Genomic DNA, 20,408 nt, shown 5'->3' with positions numbered 1-20,408 from the left:
TCTGGAATTTGTCGAGACTTTGCAATTTACAAAATTTGAAATACGTATAAATTTAGCAAGTTTTTGAACAAAGAACTTGGAAAAACCCAAAAATTTTCACTATTGAATCTCGAATTTACAAAATAAAATCGGCTACATCAGGTCAGTCCTCCAGAAGCGCACATTAATTTCTGGCTTCCTTTATCTTTTCCATCTAGCTATCAGTTTATCGTTTCTTCTAATTTCTAGCGATTCGTCTATTTCGAATGATTTTCCTAGTTCCCCGTCCTTTTGGCATTTTGTGAGAACGCAACTCCTACTTTTACATACAAAGCCGCTCATAAGCATCAAAGACTCACATTTATATCCTAAATCACCCGCTGTCCCCCTAAAGCGCTCTCTCAAGAACTTCATCAATAGAGCGAAAGCCTTGACGAAGTACTCTCCAGTACCGTCTGAAAAGAAAGTCAAACAGTTGCTAACGAAGTGACGTGGACAACACATCAAATTTCACAGAATGCTCCAGAGACTCTGAGAACACCGTGGATTTTGGAGTTTCTCTCTAATGAAGGCTAATTATTGTAGAAGGAACGAAATAAGTGGAAGGTGAGGTGAGATACATGGGCACAGCGTGGATCGATACTGACCAGGACGCTCAACTACAAACGTGATGTTATTCACGTCACACGAAAATAATTAGAAGACGGAAGTTAACTTCTAGAGAATTCCTTTTATGGATCATATACACAGATAGTACCGTACTACATGAATACCACGCAAATCAGCAAGCAGACAACCAGGGATAGGTTTCCAAGTACAAAAGCTAGCATGTATATAAAAGTGAGCATGGGTAATGTCTAAGTGAAATGGATTTATCTTCCTCAATCTCAGAAAATTCGGAAGTGCGGGGGTTCACCAGGCGTCCATTCCACTACGCACATAGACTAGAATAAGTATACGTACGAAATCTCTTCATTAGCATTAATTTTGGCTACGAGAGGAGCAGAATAAGAAGAAAAAATGTGAGCAGTTGTGATGATTACTAAGATGGTCTCCTCATTTTACGATAGTAACCTACCGATAATTCTTCCAAACGGGTTCTCAAAAATCATAACTTCACGCTCATGTGGACTCCCCTCGATTTCGATTTGATTCGAGATGTCTGGAGACAGTATTTCACCTGTAGAGTAAAAATATTCCTCAATTCGAACAGATCCTCCTAGTCCCTTTAGAAAACCCGTTATATTTAAAGGCATCACCCGACGAATATGAGGTGGTGCAGATTTCAGGTGGAATATTCGTATACGGGATGGGAGACTACGGAGAGGGGGATGATTCCGTCCATTTCTTCCTAATTGCCGTAAAAAACGGCCCGGAAGATGCGGCGCCGCACAAGACTGGCGTGCTCCAATCGAACCTCTTGTACAAAATGGTGCGCCAAAACGAATGAAGCCGTATCTTCCGGGCCGTTTTTTACGGCAATTAGGAAGAAATGGACGGAATCATCCCCCTCTCCGTAGTCTCCCATCCCGTATACGAATACTCCACCTGAAATCTGCACCACCTCAGATTCGTGGGGTGATGCCTTTAAGTAAATCCATTAACCAGTATTCCAAAAAATTAATGAGCCTCAGGCAGTAGTACGGCTTAATTCGCTTAATTCGAGTGAAAGAATATTCAAGAAGAGGCAACTAATAAAATCAACTCGCAGAACTACTTGAATTTAATTTTTTTACTAAAGGCATAAACTTTCAAAAGCCTGTGGGAGCAAGAATTAAAATTAGAATTAAATTACAAGATAAACGATTGTGAACAAGTGTAATGCATTTGAAGAGCCGGCGTCATTCCTTGAAAATCCGTCTGCAATCGCAACGACATTCCATGAAGCGCATGCGATCCTTTTTCAACCACCTCATTATCGGAAATGTAGTTGGGATGCTGTGATGAAAAACATCGCATGAGAACTGAATAACGTGCAGTTTAGCAGGGAAATGGCGCATACTCATTCGGGTAATGGATGAGAACATGTCCTAGGAAGTGGTCGGAGCAGAGCTTTAGTACACTGTCGTTGAGCTGGCTGTGGTTACCACAGAAGAAGCCAGGAGGCTGAGACATGTCTTAAGGTAATTGAAAAGAGGGGTTGTAGAAAAAACAGTGGACATACAAAGGAAATAAACGGAAACTGAAAAGACTTAGATAAAGCAAGCAAAATGGAGCACAGATGGCACATAGAAGTCAGCTACCAGGTTACAACTGGAGCTCTTAGTTAGCTTTTCCCTTCCAGTTCTTAGTCAAAAAACAACAACAAAACAAGGAGTCCTTCGTGGTATCTGGAGCGTACAGTGCTTAGTTCCTCAATAGAAATAGTGAACCTGAGAATTCGTTGAAAGAAGCTGAACAATTTCTGCTGCTGTGGTGTTACGCTTGACAAATTTTCTTTGCCCCATCAATTTACATTTAATAATACTGGACCAAATCCAAAACAGTCTTACGACCAGAGATTAGGGAGAGTCAGTTTCTTTGTGAAAAGAACAAGGAGCATAAGCATGGAATGGAATCGAAAACGGGTTTCACTCAAGAACGGCGCTAATGAGAACGCCTGCATCCAAGAGCTCAGATTGGTTTGAGGAGAAATCTGCGAGAGATGTCTTGAAGCCAATTTTGAGACCGAGAAAGAACGATTCAAGGATGAAATGCGCTGTTCCAGCGAGCAGCAGTAGGAGATATGGACAGTTTCTGTTAAAAAAGAAAGCATCGCCTTGAACTTCCTAGAAAACAACCACAGACAACTGCGCAACAAAGAAAAAGTGGTTTTCGAGCAGGTGAAAAGGGTGTATCATAAGGAGGTCAGCTAACATAACAAAAAACATGGCATAAAAAATAAGCGGATAAAGGAGAAGAGGAAAAGTACGGACTGTAGTGCGTAAAAAACTGAAACATGTTTCTATGCAGTGAAGAAAAATAAAGTACGTAGCGTAAAAAGCGCAAGACTGTAAGAAGTATATGTATGTGAGCTTATCACGCACAACATACATGTACATATTATGCACACATGCGAATTTTCAGAAAACGAGAGAACAGAACACAAAGTGCGACATCTAACGTATTTTATATATATATATATATATATGTATACAAACGAAAAAATAGAAGAAAAATATGAGCGTGTAGAATTAACATATGAATACGAATACTTTCAGTTTTTACGTTTTCTATGGAGCACCTTCGGTGTATGTGGATAAATAAATAGTAAGAAAATAATACGATATGTGTTCATGAATCATTGATAAGCGAACACCATCAATGACAAATCCGCGATGATAGCACTTCTAGATGAGTGGACATCTAAGTTGTACAGTAGCACTCTCCACCGACGCAATGTGAATCTTCTTAGACTTCAGCAAATTCCAAGAGCGGGTTTTTCGCAATCGTGTGTATTACGCGAGCACGACAGAACAACTGCACAACTACAATCCGATTATTCAGCGCTAAGCTATAGAATCATGTGGCGAGAAAGCTTCTTTGCTGTAAAACGGCTGACTCCTTTCTCACATGAAGTAATTTTCATCTGATAATTACCTAGGAGCAGATAGTTAAAGGCAGAGTATCAAGAAGCTCATGATGCTGAGATCTCTGTGCGAAGAGAGAGGGGTAGGAGTTTACGAATGTGAGCATGATGGCGCTGAAATGGTCAACTACACTCCCAGCGCTATCTATTACATAACCGAATCCCACTAGCAATTAAGAAAAAGACACGTGAAAGAAACAACTTAGGTTGCGCCGGTGTCGGTGTCGCCGCCAGCAATGCGACTTACTACGGACAGCAGAGATATGGCAAGGCGCGACGCAACTGTGGCCGCGCAGACTGGGAATAATCAGCTGCTTACTGGTCAGATCGCGGACATCGACTGAAGTGTCCGCGTTCTACGGCGTAACAAGTTGCATCGCAGGTGCGCGGTGCAACAGGGCTGCTTCTTGCGCTTTTCTGGACTACGTGATTGCGCGATCACCCTCACAGAAGTGAACTGCAATCATGCTTCCATCTACTAGTAAAGAGATCCCGGACAACACCGTCAATTTCGTGGTATCTTCCCTTTTAATGTTCCCCAATATTAGAAAGGCGAAAATTTCCAGATCTCTTGGGTGTATGAGAAAGTTGTGTGGCTCAAACTGTTTGGTAGAGATCGACAAAATTTAGTGAGATTTCTTTGAGTCATTAGGAGTATTTGGTATAAGTAAGTTTAGAGCACAAATGTAGTCATTCACTACGGATTCAATGCATTGTTTAGACTTCGGTGTAGCGCAGTTGAATCGGCTTGGTCAATCTGTCAATCTGGAATCTGATTTTAAGGGGTAGCACTTGAATCATAATTTAAAACCAAAACAACACTTTTAGCAGCAAAAATCCGAACACCCGAGCACCAAAAATCTTGCAAATGCATCGAATAGGAAAGCTTATAGCGACCTGCCTGGACCGTAGCACTTCAATCTCACAGTGAAGTCCCTCAATTACATCAGAAACGTTGCTGAACTGTGGGGCTAACAGTTTTTGTGGCCCTTCATTCACACATTATGCATGTTACTATGACGTCCTGTGACTCTGTAACGGCCTGCCACAGCTTTAACTGTGAAAACAATCTCAATGTTCAATGATGATGTAGCAATCAGTTTCAAAGTATCCATGCTCTTGAATGCGTTAGAGAATTGGATCATACTAATCATGTCCTGGCACCTCTGCCGTTCCGTTTTACTTCAAAAATCCAAAAGCTTTTGTATGAGGGCGAGTCGTTCAAAACGAGGATCCCTTTCCCCCGATAAACTGTAGATTTCAGAGAAATCAATGAATGAAATGCCGCTGGTAAAAAAAAAACAAGGATACAAACTGGAAATAGTATGGGACAAAGCACGTGTAAAAAATGACTTAATTGATAGTTTAAATAATCTGCGGAACGTTTGTGAAGTAACACACCGATTTCATTTTTAGAAAAGCAAAAAAAAAAATCTAGAAATGAACAAATAAAGCGATGACTACAAATTATGTACAGGAAAACTAGAAACCATCTAATTACTAACGTATTGTGCATTCGTGAAAAAGTTAGAAAAGAAAAAAAAGGAAGTTTTTGGTCTATCCCTTCTGCAGGAAAAGAAAGATTTACCCTCATTTTTCTCAGGTGTTTGTGTAGACAATTCAGAAAAGAAGTGCAGTTTGCAGTGCTGCAGACGCTGTCAAGCCACATTCGTAATTTCCACTAAGGAAAATCTTTCTAGATGTGTTTTCCGGATGATAAATAGTCGCAGAGAAGACGTTATTCATGAGTACATTTACTTCGTAGACTCTCATTTATCTTGTAGATTTCTTCCTCCAGAATAATCTGCTGCTTATTTATAGATTCGAGCTGGGAATGACAGAGAAGTTTACGGTCTATGAGAACTATCAGACGTGGTGTGACCCCGTTTGCATCTACATGTACAACAGAAAAAATACGGTGTACATAGACGATAGATTTCGTGGACGTTCTCATATTCTCTCACGCCTTTAGTTCCTAGATATTGCTAAGTGTCCTCGAAATGTGCAGGGAGGTAAACGCTGTCAGAAGCGTACCTCACTCGTTGATTTCCTAGCCAGAGGTCGTACTAATGAGAGCAAAAAATCAGAAAACGTAAAACTGTATGTAACGAGGAAAATAAAGCGAAATCAGAAAGGCGTGATGGAGTTCTGTTGAGGGCCAGCCTCCTAGCGATCCACTCAACCATACAATAGGCCCGCACACGTCGGAGATAGGACGTACGATCGAGAGGAGGCTGATATATGATGGTTAATAACCACGGCCAGCTGTGAGACGGGTGGAGAGGGAGGCCGAACGACGTAAATGAGGTCAGAGCAGCCGGACCTCCTCGTACGTCCTCCTCACGTTCATGTCTCAGGCTAGTGTCCATAATTCAAACCCATCTATTAACACCCATATGAGCATGAAAATCGGCGAATGTGAACAATGCGCCATTGTGTGGGCAGGCGTTTTTCTATGCATACCTCCCAAGCGTTCCCATAATTAACTTTTCCATTCGATTTTACCATTTTGCGATAGTTAGAACCGCAATTTGGACAATTTTGGAAAGTGAACAACCGTTTATTAACCGCCTTCGTTCAAGGTTAGATCATCGGATTCCTAAAATCGTTTCTGCTCAGAAGCCGAAGCGCAATGACGTCATATTGCTAGTGCACATTGGCTACACTTTTTGTAAATAGAATGCATTACATTATGAGACCAGCAATTTTCTCAGACACATCAGTAACTCCTCACTTTTCAAAGACTTTTGAGTGGTTTGAAGTGTCTCGACAGCGTTTATTGTGAGGAATGTCGTTCAGTAGAGAAGAGGAGCGGGGAAAAGGGAGGTTGCACCGCGATTCCTAGACGGGTTGTCTAAAATCACAAGAATCGAATGATTGAAGTGGCAATTCGATTTGCAGGGTGTCCAAGGCGAAAAGTAAGTTCATGACAGAAGAGGGGCTGCTCTCAGCTGATACTCAGTGAGTGGAAAATTTTTTGGGCAACGACATTTTAAACAGTCATCGAAATTTCCACAGAAATACGTTTTGTGCACGTTTTAAATTACTTCTCGAACACAAGAAGCGATTATTTCCCTGACACTTCCTGTCAAATCTTATGATTTCGTGAAACCAGTTCGGGACAAAACAAAACTACTGCAGAGAGGAATCATTTACAGTCGTACATTATTCTCAGAACGAGAACCCGGTCGTGTTCAATATCTGACAGAGCGACATCCGAATTCCTTTCGACAACATTTGGTTAAGGAAGATGTCATGGATTGGCCGTTGGAAACATGTGGAACTGACTTGGAAGAATGACAATTCAGCAAGTTTTCCTCCTAAAAACAGAGGATTCCAACATTTTTTCTCGGAAGGGGAAGGCGTATCAGAATCAGTGCTTGGGTTCTTGAGTTGTGTCACATCCCAATCACATTCGGACTTAATTCGGTGCTACATAAAGGCATCACCCCACGAATCTGAGGTGGTGCAGATTTCAGGTGGAGTATTCGTATACGGGATGGGAGACTACGGAGAGGGGAGTGATTCCGTCCATTTCTTCCTAATTGCCGTAAAAAACGGCCCGGAAAACACTGCTTCAGGCGTTTTGGCGCACTATTTTCTACAAGGAGTTCGTCTGGAGCGCGCCAGTCCTATGCGGCGCCGCATCTTCCGGGCCGTTTTTTACGGCATTTAGGAAGAAATGAACGGAATCACCCCCCTCTCCGTAGTCTCCCATCCCGTATACGAATACTCCACCTGAGATCTGCACCACCTCAGATTCGTGGGGAGATGTCTTTAAGCGATATGCCCAAGGCGACGTAGACTACGTTCAGAACAGCGCAATAGGCCGCAGCAGTCAGCAGTCGACAAAAATGTTTGCTACATTAGTTAGCTACCAAATCTACAGCAAGAACTCAATCGGTGGCCTTATTTCCGATAACTTTTCAAGACTTGGATACAAGTGGAAAGTTAGTTACTGCGTTATAAGTTATAGCATCGATTTTTTCTCCTTCGAAGATTATCGTGGAGTCACTGAATTTCACGCATCTCTTTTCCGGTAGAATTTCTTTGGTCTAGAGTAGTGAACAGAGGAGGATAGAAGACTTCATCAAAAGTAAAAGCGTGTCCTCCAGAAACCTTTTCGAATTTTTCCAAAACCACTCAGAGGTCTATTTTATCCCATTTTTATTCCTTTAAAATTGAATTTCCGGGAGCTATGTCTTTTGGGTGCCTTAGACCCTTACTTGGGTGCACTCTGAAGAAAATCAAAGCGCTATAGGTGGCTAGAATACATGCAAAGAGAAGAAAATGATCCCTGTATGTAGATCACCGATAAGATATTGCCCATGTTCGACTGTCTTTGAATCTCGGCATGTTGAAACGAAGTTTCCCCGATAAGATATTCCAATATGATGACTGATTCGGTACACTGAAGAAAAAGCGTAGTTATAAATTACGGGTCTAAGGGGCGGCTTCATTCCAGAACATCTAAATTGGATTGGCTAATCCGATAGTAGAATCATTAGAATGGTTCAAATAAACGGACTAACGAGATTCTATAAGATCCGAAGATAAGCGGGGGACCAGGCGCCTTTGACTAGCGCACTTAACGTAATATCCGTCCGAGCTCGATAGTCTCTGTTACAAGTACTGATCGCGCGCTATGAAAAGTTGTAAAATGCGGTTTACGAACGTCAATTTGCTCAGGAATAGGCCTCTTTACCAGTCATTTGCTCTATTCAATGCAGTAGAGAGATTTCCGATTCAGCTATTCAACAGAATTCAAAGGACCAATAGAAATTCGTTGCATAACAAGGTGACGGGCACTTAGCTATGGAGACGCAGAAAGTCAGTGTAGTTTTGGAAGAATCGCAAAGAAAACTGGCTCTCTCCCGAGTGATTGAGAGGATACAAGTGAAAATCGCGAAGCTCGATGACTTAGATGGGACGACAGTAGGGTGGAAGCGTATTCAAGGTAATGAAAGCTGCGAGAATCACGCAGAAGACACGCAAAATCACGTGGTGGACCAAAACTGTAGCCGCGCACGGGTTGTTGTTTTCCGGGATCAAATAACAACGAAAAAAAAAACAAAATTCTTGTTTTTTTTTGCGGATCTAATGCGCTGAGATCACAGCTCATATCCACCGTAGTGGGTCAAAAGTTCTCGAGTCTTGCAAGTCTCGAGCAGTAATCGCGAAGCATCTGTGTCTGTTCTAGCGGGGCTACCTGTGGGATTTTTTTAAGCTGCAATCCTAAACGTTGATGTTTCGGCTCTTTCGTTTTCCACTACCTTGAATGATTGTTGAAAGATAAAAAAGTGGTGTGGCATTTGAAAGGATAAGTGTGAAGAGTATGAGTATGTTTAGACCTCTGAAGGTAGCAAAAAAGAGCCGAAACGATAAGCAGTAATGAAGATTCCATGTAACACCTGGAAGCGTACTAATAGAAATTATATCTTAAGTATTTCCAACAAAGTCTCAGGGTCAAATTTTCTAATACGTGTTCCCGCTGTATTGTGTTCACGCTTCTTTAAGAAGGAACACTCAGAATCATTCAATCCTAATTCGCGAGGATACTTTTCCAATCACGGTTTACTGATCAACTCAAGAAAATTCCGCAGACTGGGTGTTCAAGGCTGAAGAGTGAAATTTACGTGTCATTCATTCCCTGTCTCTATACTGGCTCACAGAGAATCATTTCAAATCTGGAATTTCAAAAGAACAGAATTGAAAGGCAGAGAAAACGGTGTGCCGCAGATTAGGTGATGTGCCGGGTAGAAGAGGAGTGAGACGATAAAGAGTAGTAAAAGATGATTTGTTAGCACCGTTCTGATGAAGACAGAATGCGGTAAGTCCTTCCAAAGTTTCATACAAAGTAACTTCCTGTCCCAGTTTTTTCGAATCTGTGTGGTTTAGAAATACCGGCGGAGAGTAGAGAATTTCTAGCACAGCAATTAAATATTAGTTTTCGAAAGCTCGTGTGAGCGACTCTACTCCAGATAAATCCAGATGGAAGCTTTCGAAAAGGAGATAAACGCAGGGAATGCGACGCTTGAGAGAACACACCCCAAGTACCTCTTAAAAACCCTCAATCGCAGTTAATCAGATAAAAACGAGTTATATCAACAGAAATTTTGCTACTTTACTTACTTTCTAGTACTCACTATCGCCAAGGTCCAGTTAATCACTCGCTAATGCTCCAGAGTTTCAGCTTCATCCTCCCCTCCCCCAAATGGATTGTTCACCATATCACGCAATTCCGAAGCAGAGTCCTGTCCTGTGACACGTTTATGCAGACATTATTGCAGACTACAACGGGTAACCAAAAGCTGGCGATATGTAGGTGGTGGGTAGACCTGAACGATCACATGCTTCCCGAGCGAAGTACTGATAGCTGCTAGTGAGGACGGAACGAGAGCAAACATCTTATCAACGAGGACAAACAACCCTAGAGGTCATTATTATAGGGTAGCTCTCGAAAACATCTCAGCGAAGAGAGGTGTTTCGAGGAGAGGGCGCTCCCCCAGAAAATCCAGAAAAAGGGATAGGTTGTTCTAGTTTCAGAAGCTAGATGAAATAAAAGCACACGAATGAGTTGAGTTTGATTCTTCTATGTGTGACATAACGTGTGTTCTTTAAATAAGTAAGAAAATGAATAGTGAGGTTGAATCGTAAGCGTGAGTAGCAAGATAACCTAAGATTAAAGAAACGATTCGCAATTTTCTAGATTTACTTCCATACCTTTCTCTGAGCGCAAAACAATCCTACAAGTAACATAAATATTCACAACCAGAACTTACACTTAGCTTACTGGAGTCCACTTTTTTTTTCGCTGAAGCAAACTTTTAAATTGATAAATTGGTTTCAACACAAAAAGCTATATTACCTGTTAAAGAAGCAATAATGATAATGACAATAATACGTCAAGGATAAGGGAGCAAACGATGGGGAATTCCGATTAAAGGCAGCATACTACGTATCTGACGTGATGAGGAAATCAGAAGGAAAAGATGGAAATGAGGTTGCAGATTGTCGGATCCTTAGTAATTCAGCCCATCTCTTCCTAATCCTCGTAGCATTTAGCTTTAGATGATTTCAGCTACAACGCTTCACCTTTGTGCACGCACCGCGTCCACGAGCGAGTCGTAGAGAATCAATGAGGTCTCTTCATCACCCTATTCAAGTGAACCTAGTGACTAGGCTGCTAAGGAGACCGGAACGTACACATAGAAGAGTGTTCTAAAGTACCTCTTAGAAGGTAGGCCGTTCCCACGTCGTTTTTAACGACATTTGGGAGAGATGAGCAGAACCACGTCGGATCCGCAATCTACAACCCTATCTTTAGCTTTTCCCGAGAATTCCGAAATCCGTGATCGTGGAAAAGAAAGAGAGTGAAATGATCTGCCTGGAAATCACTTATCTTTTTCACTTATCTCTTTACTTATCTTTCGAGTAAAAAAGGAAGGAAACAAGAAAGAAGAACAGATAGACTGAGAATGAAAATGAAGTGAGTGAGAGTAAGTGAATCGCGAAGTGGTCGCAGGGCTCAGAAAGCGTGCGATCGCATAAGCGCCTGGAAAAACAGATCAAATAGGCTCTAAGAACCTGACACGGAGCGCGTTGAGCAGCCTGGACGCGGAAGGACTAGTCCTGTAAATGCCCCGCGGAAACCCTAGTAAGTCGTCGCGCGGCCCGGCAACTGACAACACACATCGGACGCGTCTGGTTCGACAGCTAGTCTCCTCACGCACCGTTTACCGTACTGTGTGACCTAGAATGTTTGCACCTGCAAGTGGGCTGTCCTCAGTGGTTAGCGAGAAAAGCACAAATGACACGGAAATTTATACAGACATGCGGAAAGAATGCATTCCACATGGAGAATTCAGGTTAAATAAATCACCATGTTTGTCTGTGTGGGGCCATTTGCAAAAGAAAAAGGAAAACTCCGCCTTCAAAGTCAGCTGGTTTCCATCGGAAATTCGTGTGCGAGAAAAAAATAGAAAGACTTTTGATTCTTCCGAGAAACTCTATTTCGGGTGCACGTGTAGATATTTCCAGCTCCTAATAAAACTCCATGCTTTCTTTTCGGAAAAAATTCATTTTTTCCATTCTTATATGAAACTCATTGAGTTTCTTCGTTGTGTAAGACAATTTTAGTGGATTAGCCACAATAATAATAAAGGTGTACCTCATATAGGCAAGCCCACATACGTTCTTTTAAAAAGAATAAAAACTCCATTCAAAAGAGTAAAAAAATGACTCGGGTGCGAAACTAGAGTGAAAAAATTCGGTAGATAAAAATGACATAGCAAACACTGGAAACATATGAAAAGAGAGCGGAAATTAGTTTGATTAGACCCGAAAATTTGTAACGAACTCGGAGCAACTTTCACAGTAATATCTATTTCTCGTCTCAGAAGAATTAAAGGAGCAGAGAAGAACTAGAAATCAGAGTATCATGTAGCTATCCAGTTTAGTTCCCAAGAATTCATAACCGATACTCGACTACCCAAGATATCTCTAGCGATAATACAGAGAGATACAAATATGAATCATCCTGAATGATTATTTTTTGCAATAAAATACAATAAAGTTGGCACTCACATTGAAATGCTAATATTCTTCCGTAGTTATTCATGCTTTGGTGACTTAATGGAAGAAGAATTGCTTCAATTCCCAGCGATTCATCGCCGTGATTCCACAGCGATCTATGACATTTTCAAATCCACGTCTAGTGTGAATTTCTCAAGTATAAAATATGTGATTACATGAGAACACGGTAGTATCAGTACAAGGCCATATGCGATTAGAAGTCCTAGTTCCCCATGAAGAAATGGAGCGGATGGATGAAATCTGTGACTTGAAATTCAGAAGAAAAAACTCCCTCTCCCTTCATGCGGGCCGATTTTCTCTGTCGCTTTTCAGGTCATTGTGTCTCATATACGATGCAAATATAGTGACATACATACAAACACAAACAAATGTGCATGAATGCCCCAAATCGTAGCTTTACATACATACATTGTTGACATAATAGACGACGAGGGCGACGAGCTGCGGGACGAAGATATGGGGCGCGACAAAGTGCTGCGCGTTCGTTCTGCGCTGCGTTAGAAAAAGTGCGAAAAGATGTGTAAACTGTGCCGGGAAAGAATGATACATCCGTGCATAACGTGCATAAACTGCGGATGTTTTATAGGAGTCAGATAAACATCTTGCTTCATGTACCACACAGAAAGCCTCCCCCGACTGGGAAACAAAAAGAGCATATCATTATTCAAATGGAAGCTCATAGTACAGAATTTTGCACGTTCGAAGAAGGCATCGCAACATTCTATACAAAAGTCGATTTCTGTGACGCTGAGAGTTTTTTTAAAGGATTATCTGCCAAAATCTCCCCAAACAGCAGAAGAAGTGAGGAAAATTAGGACAGTCATTTTTTTAATGGAACGTTCACAATAATGCGCAAGGATCAGAGTCAATCACACCATTCTGCAGATTCTCGGTTTTCTCTTCGGATTCCCAAATTAAGGATGAAGCTTATACGTTCACCTATCGTTCGGTGCCAGAGTTTTATGAAGTGCTGAACTGTCACCGCCAGCTAGTTAAACTCTTAAAAGCTTTTCTTGACGCAACTGGTGGGTCAGAAGTTGGCCCTCCAGCCCTATCTCGTTTACTGCTAGAATAAAATGTTTCCTTCCAATTTTAAAGTCAGAAATAGGCAAAAGAAATTGTCACGAAGAGATCCATAAAGCTGCAAGTATTGGGCGATCATAGCGCAAATTAAATTATTGAGGTGCGAACATCCGAAAAAAGCCAGTAACCGGTGAATCAAAAAGGAGATTAAGCAATTTAAAAAAACAGCAAAATTCGAATTCTCCAGTTTGAATTGAAGATTTAAATGAATTGGAAAGTCTAGGAAGGACATCCTGATTTTAAAAAATTGTCTCGAAACTTCTGAAATATCTTAGTGACGTAGAGACTGGGATATAGAGAAATCAGCGTTAATAGAAATTTGCCGAAATTCAGTTTTTGCAAAATTCATTTCATTTCGAAAGATTCCGAAGAATACGCTGCCGATGAGAGTGGCGACACTGTGTAAACGTTTACTGTTGTGGCTTTTCCATCCGCCTACCAGTTTCTTTCTGCTAAGTTTCGCTGTCCCGAAGTTTAAGGAAATTCCAAATGTTGGTAGTAGCATTTTGAATTCAAATCGTGTCTATGGGGCAAAGCTAGTTTCAAGCGACTTCCTTGATATTACCACTTTGCAGCAACTACATTTAAATATTTTCTTTAGTTTCTGATAAAAGAAGATCGCATCGCATTTGAGGCAGGTAGAAAACAAGGGAAAAACTATCATTCGTGCTCAATCGGTGGCAAATTTTTGGCGAACACTATCTTTTCAGTGGAGAAGAAAATAACTAGAAATGCATGAGTCGCAAACGTTGGTTGTGTAACTTCGCCGAACAGACAAGATATGAAAAAACATAGAACTTTGTCATTGTCGAATCAGAGTTGAGTGGGACGAAATAAGATGCTCGCCATGGCATTAAATCGAGGCACGTTTTGCTCACCACATCTGCTAGCGAAACGATATTCTCATCACGTAATTTATGCGAATATTATTACAAATGTAAGTTTGTGAAAAGCAGCAATGCACTTTGCAGGACATCGTGGTAATGCCGCGTGATGAACCAATCTGAAAAAAAAGCGAGAAATGAAAGTAGGGAATGAATGAACGAGGAGGAGAGTGGGAACGAATTCACCATTTTGCCATCGTTTTTGTTTTTTGAAGTGCATTCAGCAATGCACTTCAAAAAACAAAAATGATGGCAAAATCGATGGCAATCATCTATTTCTATGAAAGAACGAAAAAACACGGGTGAAAAGGTCAGCTGGTGACACTAGCAATATCAGCCGGTAATGCTGAAGTAGTGAACGTTCGAAAATGCTGCTAAGGAAGGTGGAGTTTACAACTAAGTCGAGAAGGTGCACATAGCAGAAGAGTGCAACTCAACAGTAGGTGAATCTCTGAGCTCAAACTAAAATGAAAGAACATATGAAATCCTAATTCTTCCAGCTCCTAAGTTAAACTTTTGGCTATCAATTTATAGAATGACCTACTGTACATCACTGTGAAAAACCGGAATTAAACCTAACTCCTCGTACGAAACCAATTTGAATCCGCTTCATGTCAGAGTGACATATGCCTGTCAACAGAAGAAAAACAAAAGAAACGATTGCCCCGCTAGTGAAAGAAATGTTATGAGCATAACTTGTATCCGTTGAACTAGTCGTCGTCGCTTCATAAATGTCAGACAGCTGAACGTCCAATTAGAGTCCCGTCACATTCTGTTCGACTAATTGACGTCACGTCAACTTCTCCGGATTCGGGTTACCAAGCGAATTTGATTGCGCCACATGCCATGTCGGCCAGCTGCAACCGACCAGTAATATTTTGCTTTGAAATTTCAATCAGCCATCGCTCAGCAGGGACATTCAGCAGCTGCTGCTTTTGTGCGCATTCAATGCGTGTTCGGAATTCGAGGGCGTTTCGGCGATTGCGTTTAGAATTGGCCGCCATTGCACCGAAAAAAACCTGGGACAGTTAAGTTTCGAATGTTGGAAACAGAAATGTTACTGGGATAATGGAGGGCAAAACCATTGCTCACTAATCGAGGACCCAGTGGATTTGCTTTTCTAGGTGAATGTTTCCCTTATAGCAGGAGAAAATAGCTACTGCTAGGCAAATACGTAAGGTTGACTGTGGATGTTTGACATTTTTCGAGAATGCTAGGAAACATCGAGATTTCCTTTTCCGAATATTTTTTAAATTTATTTTGCGCGTTTACGCCTCGACTATGCTGAATTAACCCTAGAAATGTCACGATAGAAGATGTTCGAGGGAGATTATGTGCAAACTCGTGAGCAAGCTGGAATAAAAATCTGGTTTTCAAGAACAATTGAGGTAGTGCTAGTTCTCAGACAAGTTTCCACGGAAACAATTCGAGAATGTCGATATATGGATGAGGATACGATTCTGCTCTAAGGTGGGAAGCAAGACAAAAGACTGAGGCTATTTGCAGAACCCAAATTCAAGAAGACGCTTCTTGTACGAAATATTCTTTTTTTCTCCTATCTTATATGCATTTGATGAATCCGGTGGATTTCAGGCAGCATTTAGGAAAGTTCTATTACTTTGTATGATAGCTAGAATTTTCAGCACCACCTCACAGCACACGAAAACTTTGAAGAACGCGGCACACGCACCATATCCTTCCTTTTTCTCGTCATTTTTCCCAAACTCAATGAGGCTACACCTGCACTCGTGACCCAGTGAAGTTGACGTATCTTCCGCGTATAGGTCACAGTAGTTGTAAATTAATAGGAATCGTAGGTTCAAAAAACCCAAAACTTAAAGGCATCACTCTACGAATCTGAGGTGGTGCGGATTTCCGGTGGAGTATTCGTATACGGCGTCCATTTCTCCCTAATTGCCGTAAAAACGGCCCGGAAGATACCGCTTCGGGCGTTCTGGTGAACTATTTTCGACAAGGAGTTCAACTGGAGCGCGCCAGGCTTGTGCGGCGCCGCATCTTCCGGGCCGTTTTTTACGGCAATTAGGAAGAAATGGACGGAATCACCTTCCTCTCCATAATCTACCATCCCTACTATCGATAATGTAGCAAATGTTGAAAAGTGGAACAACTTTAGGATCTAGTCATTTCTTACACTTTGCTCCGCTCGTTTGCAAGTAGAAATTCTTGCATGCCCAAAATTACAATTATAACCATGACTGAAGTACCTTCGAATTTATTCTAAAAGTAATTCTAAGTGAGTCCGAAACTTATTGAGAAAAAGCCTAGTAGGACCCAGATAGCATATGTAGTTCAAAATATACATGTAAGTATAAGTGTATGGTCAAGAGCTGGAGTAGCGCGATCGGTAGGAGGTTCCGCTGTTCCTGCACGACAGATCAGAGGTTCAACTCGCAAGGTTGCACAGGCTATTTAGGCGGTCGTAAACCTCAAACGATTCTGAACTGAGGTGAACACAGCGGTACTCAAGCGGACTGATTAGCGCCAGACAATTCATCCTTCAGCGTGTGCGTAACGTATTTAGTTACGTTTGCAATAGTGTGATTATCGATATAATTGTTAGGGATAAGTTAGAATTACCTGTCCGTAGAAGAAATGAAAAATGAAAAATGAGAACTATCTATGGAAAAGATAAAAGAGAAAAGGAGAAGTGAGATCTCTCATAAAGAGAAGCGCTCGTTGCAGCAAAAACTACGCTAGTAAGACCGCTGACCCGTATAAAAACACGTTTATTTCAGACGTCAAAGAGCACCGAATTTGTGACAAAGTTTGGGGATAAATGGAGTTCGGCGTCAGGAAGAAAAAACATTAGAAAAAAGTTATTTCCTTCTCTCTAAAGTTGAAGGCTGAACGTTAGAACTCAAACTTCGAACGACGCAACAATTCCGTACACCGAGAAAGTAGCTGCGACCAAGCTGAGTGGCTAGCAAAACCACTGAGGCGACATCAATTTCGACTCAAACCGAAGCACTCAGGCGGTTCGAGTGGGTGGGCATGTGCGTGTGAGGGTGTTCAGTGAGCAAAACAATCTCAGCGCTAAATCGAAGCCGGATGCGAGTGTTATATAGTGCCAGATGCAACATCGATGCTAGCAAATATAAACGATGACGGTAACTTTAGCTTGTTCCGAACGACAAAAACGGTTAACACTTCATGCTGTTCTCACTCTTGTTCTCACTCGCAGAATATATGTTTCACAGCTTAACACTTTTTTGAATGCTGCCGCAAACCTAATGTTTGCTTTAAAGGTATCATCCCACGAATCTGAGGTGGTGCAGATTTCAGGTGGAGTATTCGTATACGGGATGGGAGACTACGGAGAGGGGGGTGATTCCGTCCATTTCTTCCTAATTGTCGTAAAAAACGGCCCGGAAGATACGGCTTCATTTGTTTTGGCGCACCATTTTGTACAAGCGGTTCGATCGGAGCGCGCCAGTCTTGTGCGGCGCCTTGCCGTTTTTTACGACAATTAGGAAGAAATGGACGGAATCACCCTCCTCTCCGTAGTCTCCCATCCTGTATACGAATACTCCACCTGAAATCTGCACCACCTCAGATTCGTGGGGTGATGCCTTTAACTAAAAAACTGTATATTAACCTTCTATAAGTGGTACTCAGTCTAACATTTTTTTTTTGAAATTGAGTTGCATTTTGTAGACTTTCGCGAGACATAGAAGTACAGTTGTTCACAAAATTCTCAGATATATACGCGCACCAGTTCTCGAAGTGTTTTCTTTCCCGAGGACATATCTGAATAGTGAAAGCGAGAAAAAAATCTAACAGCGCAGGTTTATGATTGCGTATATTTCGTATAAAATTTACTCGATGGGTAGAAATTTTAAGAATAAATTTAAAAATATACTAAAATTAACCTGCAAAGACTGTATGTTACATGTCTTTCCGGACCATGGTGTTTATTGGTATGATTTCAGTTTTAAGGCTTCTACGAGCCTTGTACGAACTTCATACACTCACTGTTTCTGAACGAGTTGGTATATAATATTTACGGGTAATTAACTGTATAATGTACGGAAGCTTTTCAGTTTTTCTTCGGCTACACTTCAGAGCCCCGTGCTCTCGGGTTCACAACGATGCGTTGACGGGAAGAAAAACAGCGCCCACTCGACAGAAAGCAATGTGCGTACTCTGGTACGTCGGGCTCAAGTTGTGCACTTTGGTGCGTCTGCGACGTAAACGACGCAAGCTCGAACAGAGAGCCCTCGGACGTCAGCAAAATCAAAACATGGGGAGCTTCCGAAACACAGGGAAGTTGTCCTAGTTGTGACTATTGGCAGCTAAGTCACTGAAGACAGAGCCCTAAATGTTCGAGCACTCCCAGATTTAACGCATACGATGCACGCAAAAATAGAGAACATTCCAGAGAAAGGTCGTCACACTGATGTATTGGAATTCTGAAAAGCTCATAAGAATCACCCAAAGTGTGATCAACGCAAATGAGGACAGCTGAGGTTAAGAAAATCGAACCTTTCTGGACGTTATGCAACTAATATAGAAATGTCTTTTTCAATAAGTGCGAGTATCTAGAATCAAAAAGTAATTCATGGAATTTTCTGAAAAATTTGCTGAAATGACTTCACGTTTATTACTAATTCAACCCATAGAATAAAAGGATAAAGGATAAAGTCACTGGCGTATCAATCCACTTGGGATGCGCCAACGCGTTTGACTGGAATTCGTAATCGTTGAAGTTTTGGAACGCGTGTTGGCCTATACAATGAAATGCGGGGGCCTCCGATGATCAAGTCAGTGCTTTTATCCTCCCAGACAAGTCTGGTACCAAGTTATCGACCCGGAGGGATGAAGGGCGTGGTTTGCACCAGGGCGGTTTCGAACCCTCAACCGTGTGGCTGTGACGGACCTCTAACCGACTGCGCCACTCCTACCCCAAACCATATTGGTACAAATTCAGCTCAAAATAGACAAATCTGATGTTAATTCAAGTAGATAAACTTCTAATCTTTCACTACAATTACAACTGTTCTGGAACTGGAATATCAGTTACTAATACATGTTTTTCACTGAATTCTGCAGGTGATGCCCTCTCCAGCTAATGGAAAAGCTAAATACCTATGCTGACGCTGCTGCTCTTTACGCTCGTAGCCTGGGAGACGAAAATAATCAGGGAAACGGACTCACATCGAGAGATGTAGGAGTTATCATCCTGCCTTATACCATGTGTGCAATCTTTAGCATATTCCAATTAACTGGTTTAGTCCAATTTTAAATTTTGCGAAAGAAAAAGGGAAAAAGAAAAAAATCGTGGGGAGATTTCCTAGTTACTGCGACAGGGGATTGACATGACAACCAAACAGAATAATGCGCAAAAGCAGCATCTTCATAATATAGAAATTGCAACCGGAGCAGCCTTTTCTTTGCTTTCCTTTGTATGTGACGCATCTTCTAGCTTGTTAAAACAAATAAATAGATAAAAACAAGTAGAAAAAACAAATAGGATAATCGGAAAGGATTGAAATTGAAGAGTACTCAGAGCGAATAACTGGAATAACTATGCTATATGCAGTATCCTAGATAGGGTCTGCCAGTCGATTCGGTCAAGCGTAAACGGTCACGCACACAAGCACAAGCATAACGCAGCTATTTGCATAATTGATCATCGTGATCTACTTTTAATTAGCACTAATTAGATATAGCTCAAACTACGCGAACAATAAGCGAGTTACGGGGCACGTGAGAAAATCCAAAATCTCACAAAAAGAAGGCTCTGGGGTGCTAGGACCCCTCGACTTATACACAAGATTTGAGAGTGTGAGAGCCATAACTCCACGCTGTGAATACCTCCTGCCTCTATTTGTTCACGGTTTATCGCGCTGTTGCCGTTGATTTCACTTGTGTTGCTGTTACACTTATGTTTTTATTCGTTTTACTCATTCATTTGGACCTTTTTTTCAGATCATCAAATACGTAGAAAAAAATCTTGATTGAAAGTTTTGATTTGTGATGGTAAACAGTCGTGGGAATACCTGCAAATGGTGAGATAGTGAGAACCAGAAGACACCAAACGGTTCCGTGGTTCCTCGTTAGTATCTACTAAATTTCTACGTAAAGTTTTACTAAGGAAATTGGCTTGGAAATATGAACCCTTTAATTTCGTTGAAATTAGAGTTATTTTTTAGCTGCTTTAAAAAAGACTGAAGCTCAAAATTACATCAATGAATTTCCGTCACGAACAAGTTACATGATGTGCAGAAATTCGGATATTTGTATTGACCGATCGGAACAGTTTACAGAATGAGTGGAAT

The 20,408-nt window shown here is 41.4% G+C and overlaps 2 protein-coding genes across 2 annotated transcripts; both read right to left on the bottom strand.

The window, feature by feature from the left end:
• Positions 1 to 1,820: 1,820 nt before the first annotated feature.
• Positions 1,821 to 2,094, bottom strand: RB195_014639 (uncharacterized protein; the record flags this gene model as incomplete). Its single annotated transcript, XM_064204996.1, has 2 exons — positions 1,821 to 1,917; positions 1,982 to 2,094. The coding sequence occupies 2 exons, from the start codon at positions 2,092 to 2,094 to the stop codon at positions 1,821 to 1,823; spliced, it is 210 nt and encodes a 69-aa protein (XP_064060877.1).
• Positions 2,095 to 7,855: 5,761 nt separating this feature from the next.
• Positions 7,856 to 15,113, bottom strand: RB195_014638 (uncharacterized protein; the record flags this gene model as incomplete). The annotated part of the gene is made up of 2 exons (XM_064204995.1): positions 7,856 to 7,958; positions 14,929 to 15,113. The coding sequence occupies 2 exons, from the start codon at positions 15,111 to 15,113 to the stop codon at positions 7,856 to 7,858; spliced, it is 288 nt and encodes a 95-aa protein (XP_064060876.1).
• Positions 15,114 to 20,408: the final 5,295 nt, after the last annotated feature.

The sequence above is a fragment of the Necator americanus genome, chromosome V (assembly GCF_031761385.1).
Source record: "Necator americanus strain Aroian chromosome V, whole genome shotgun sequence".
Taxonomy (NCBI): domain Eukaryota; kingdom Metazoa; phylum Nematoda; class Chromadorea; order Rhabditida; family Ancylostomatidae; genus Necator; species Necator americanus.
This window is presented reverse-complemented; position numbering and strand designations above follow the sequence as displayed.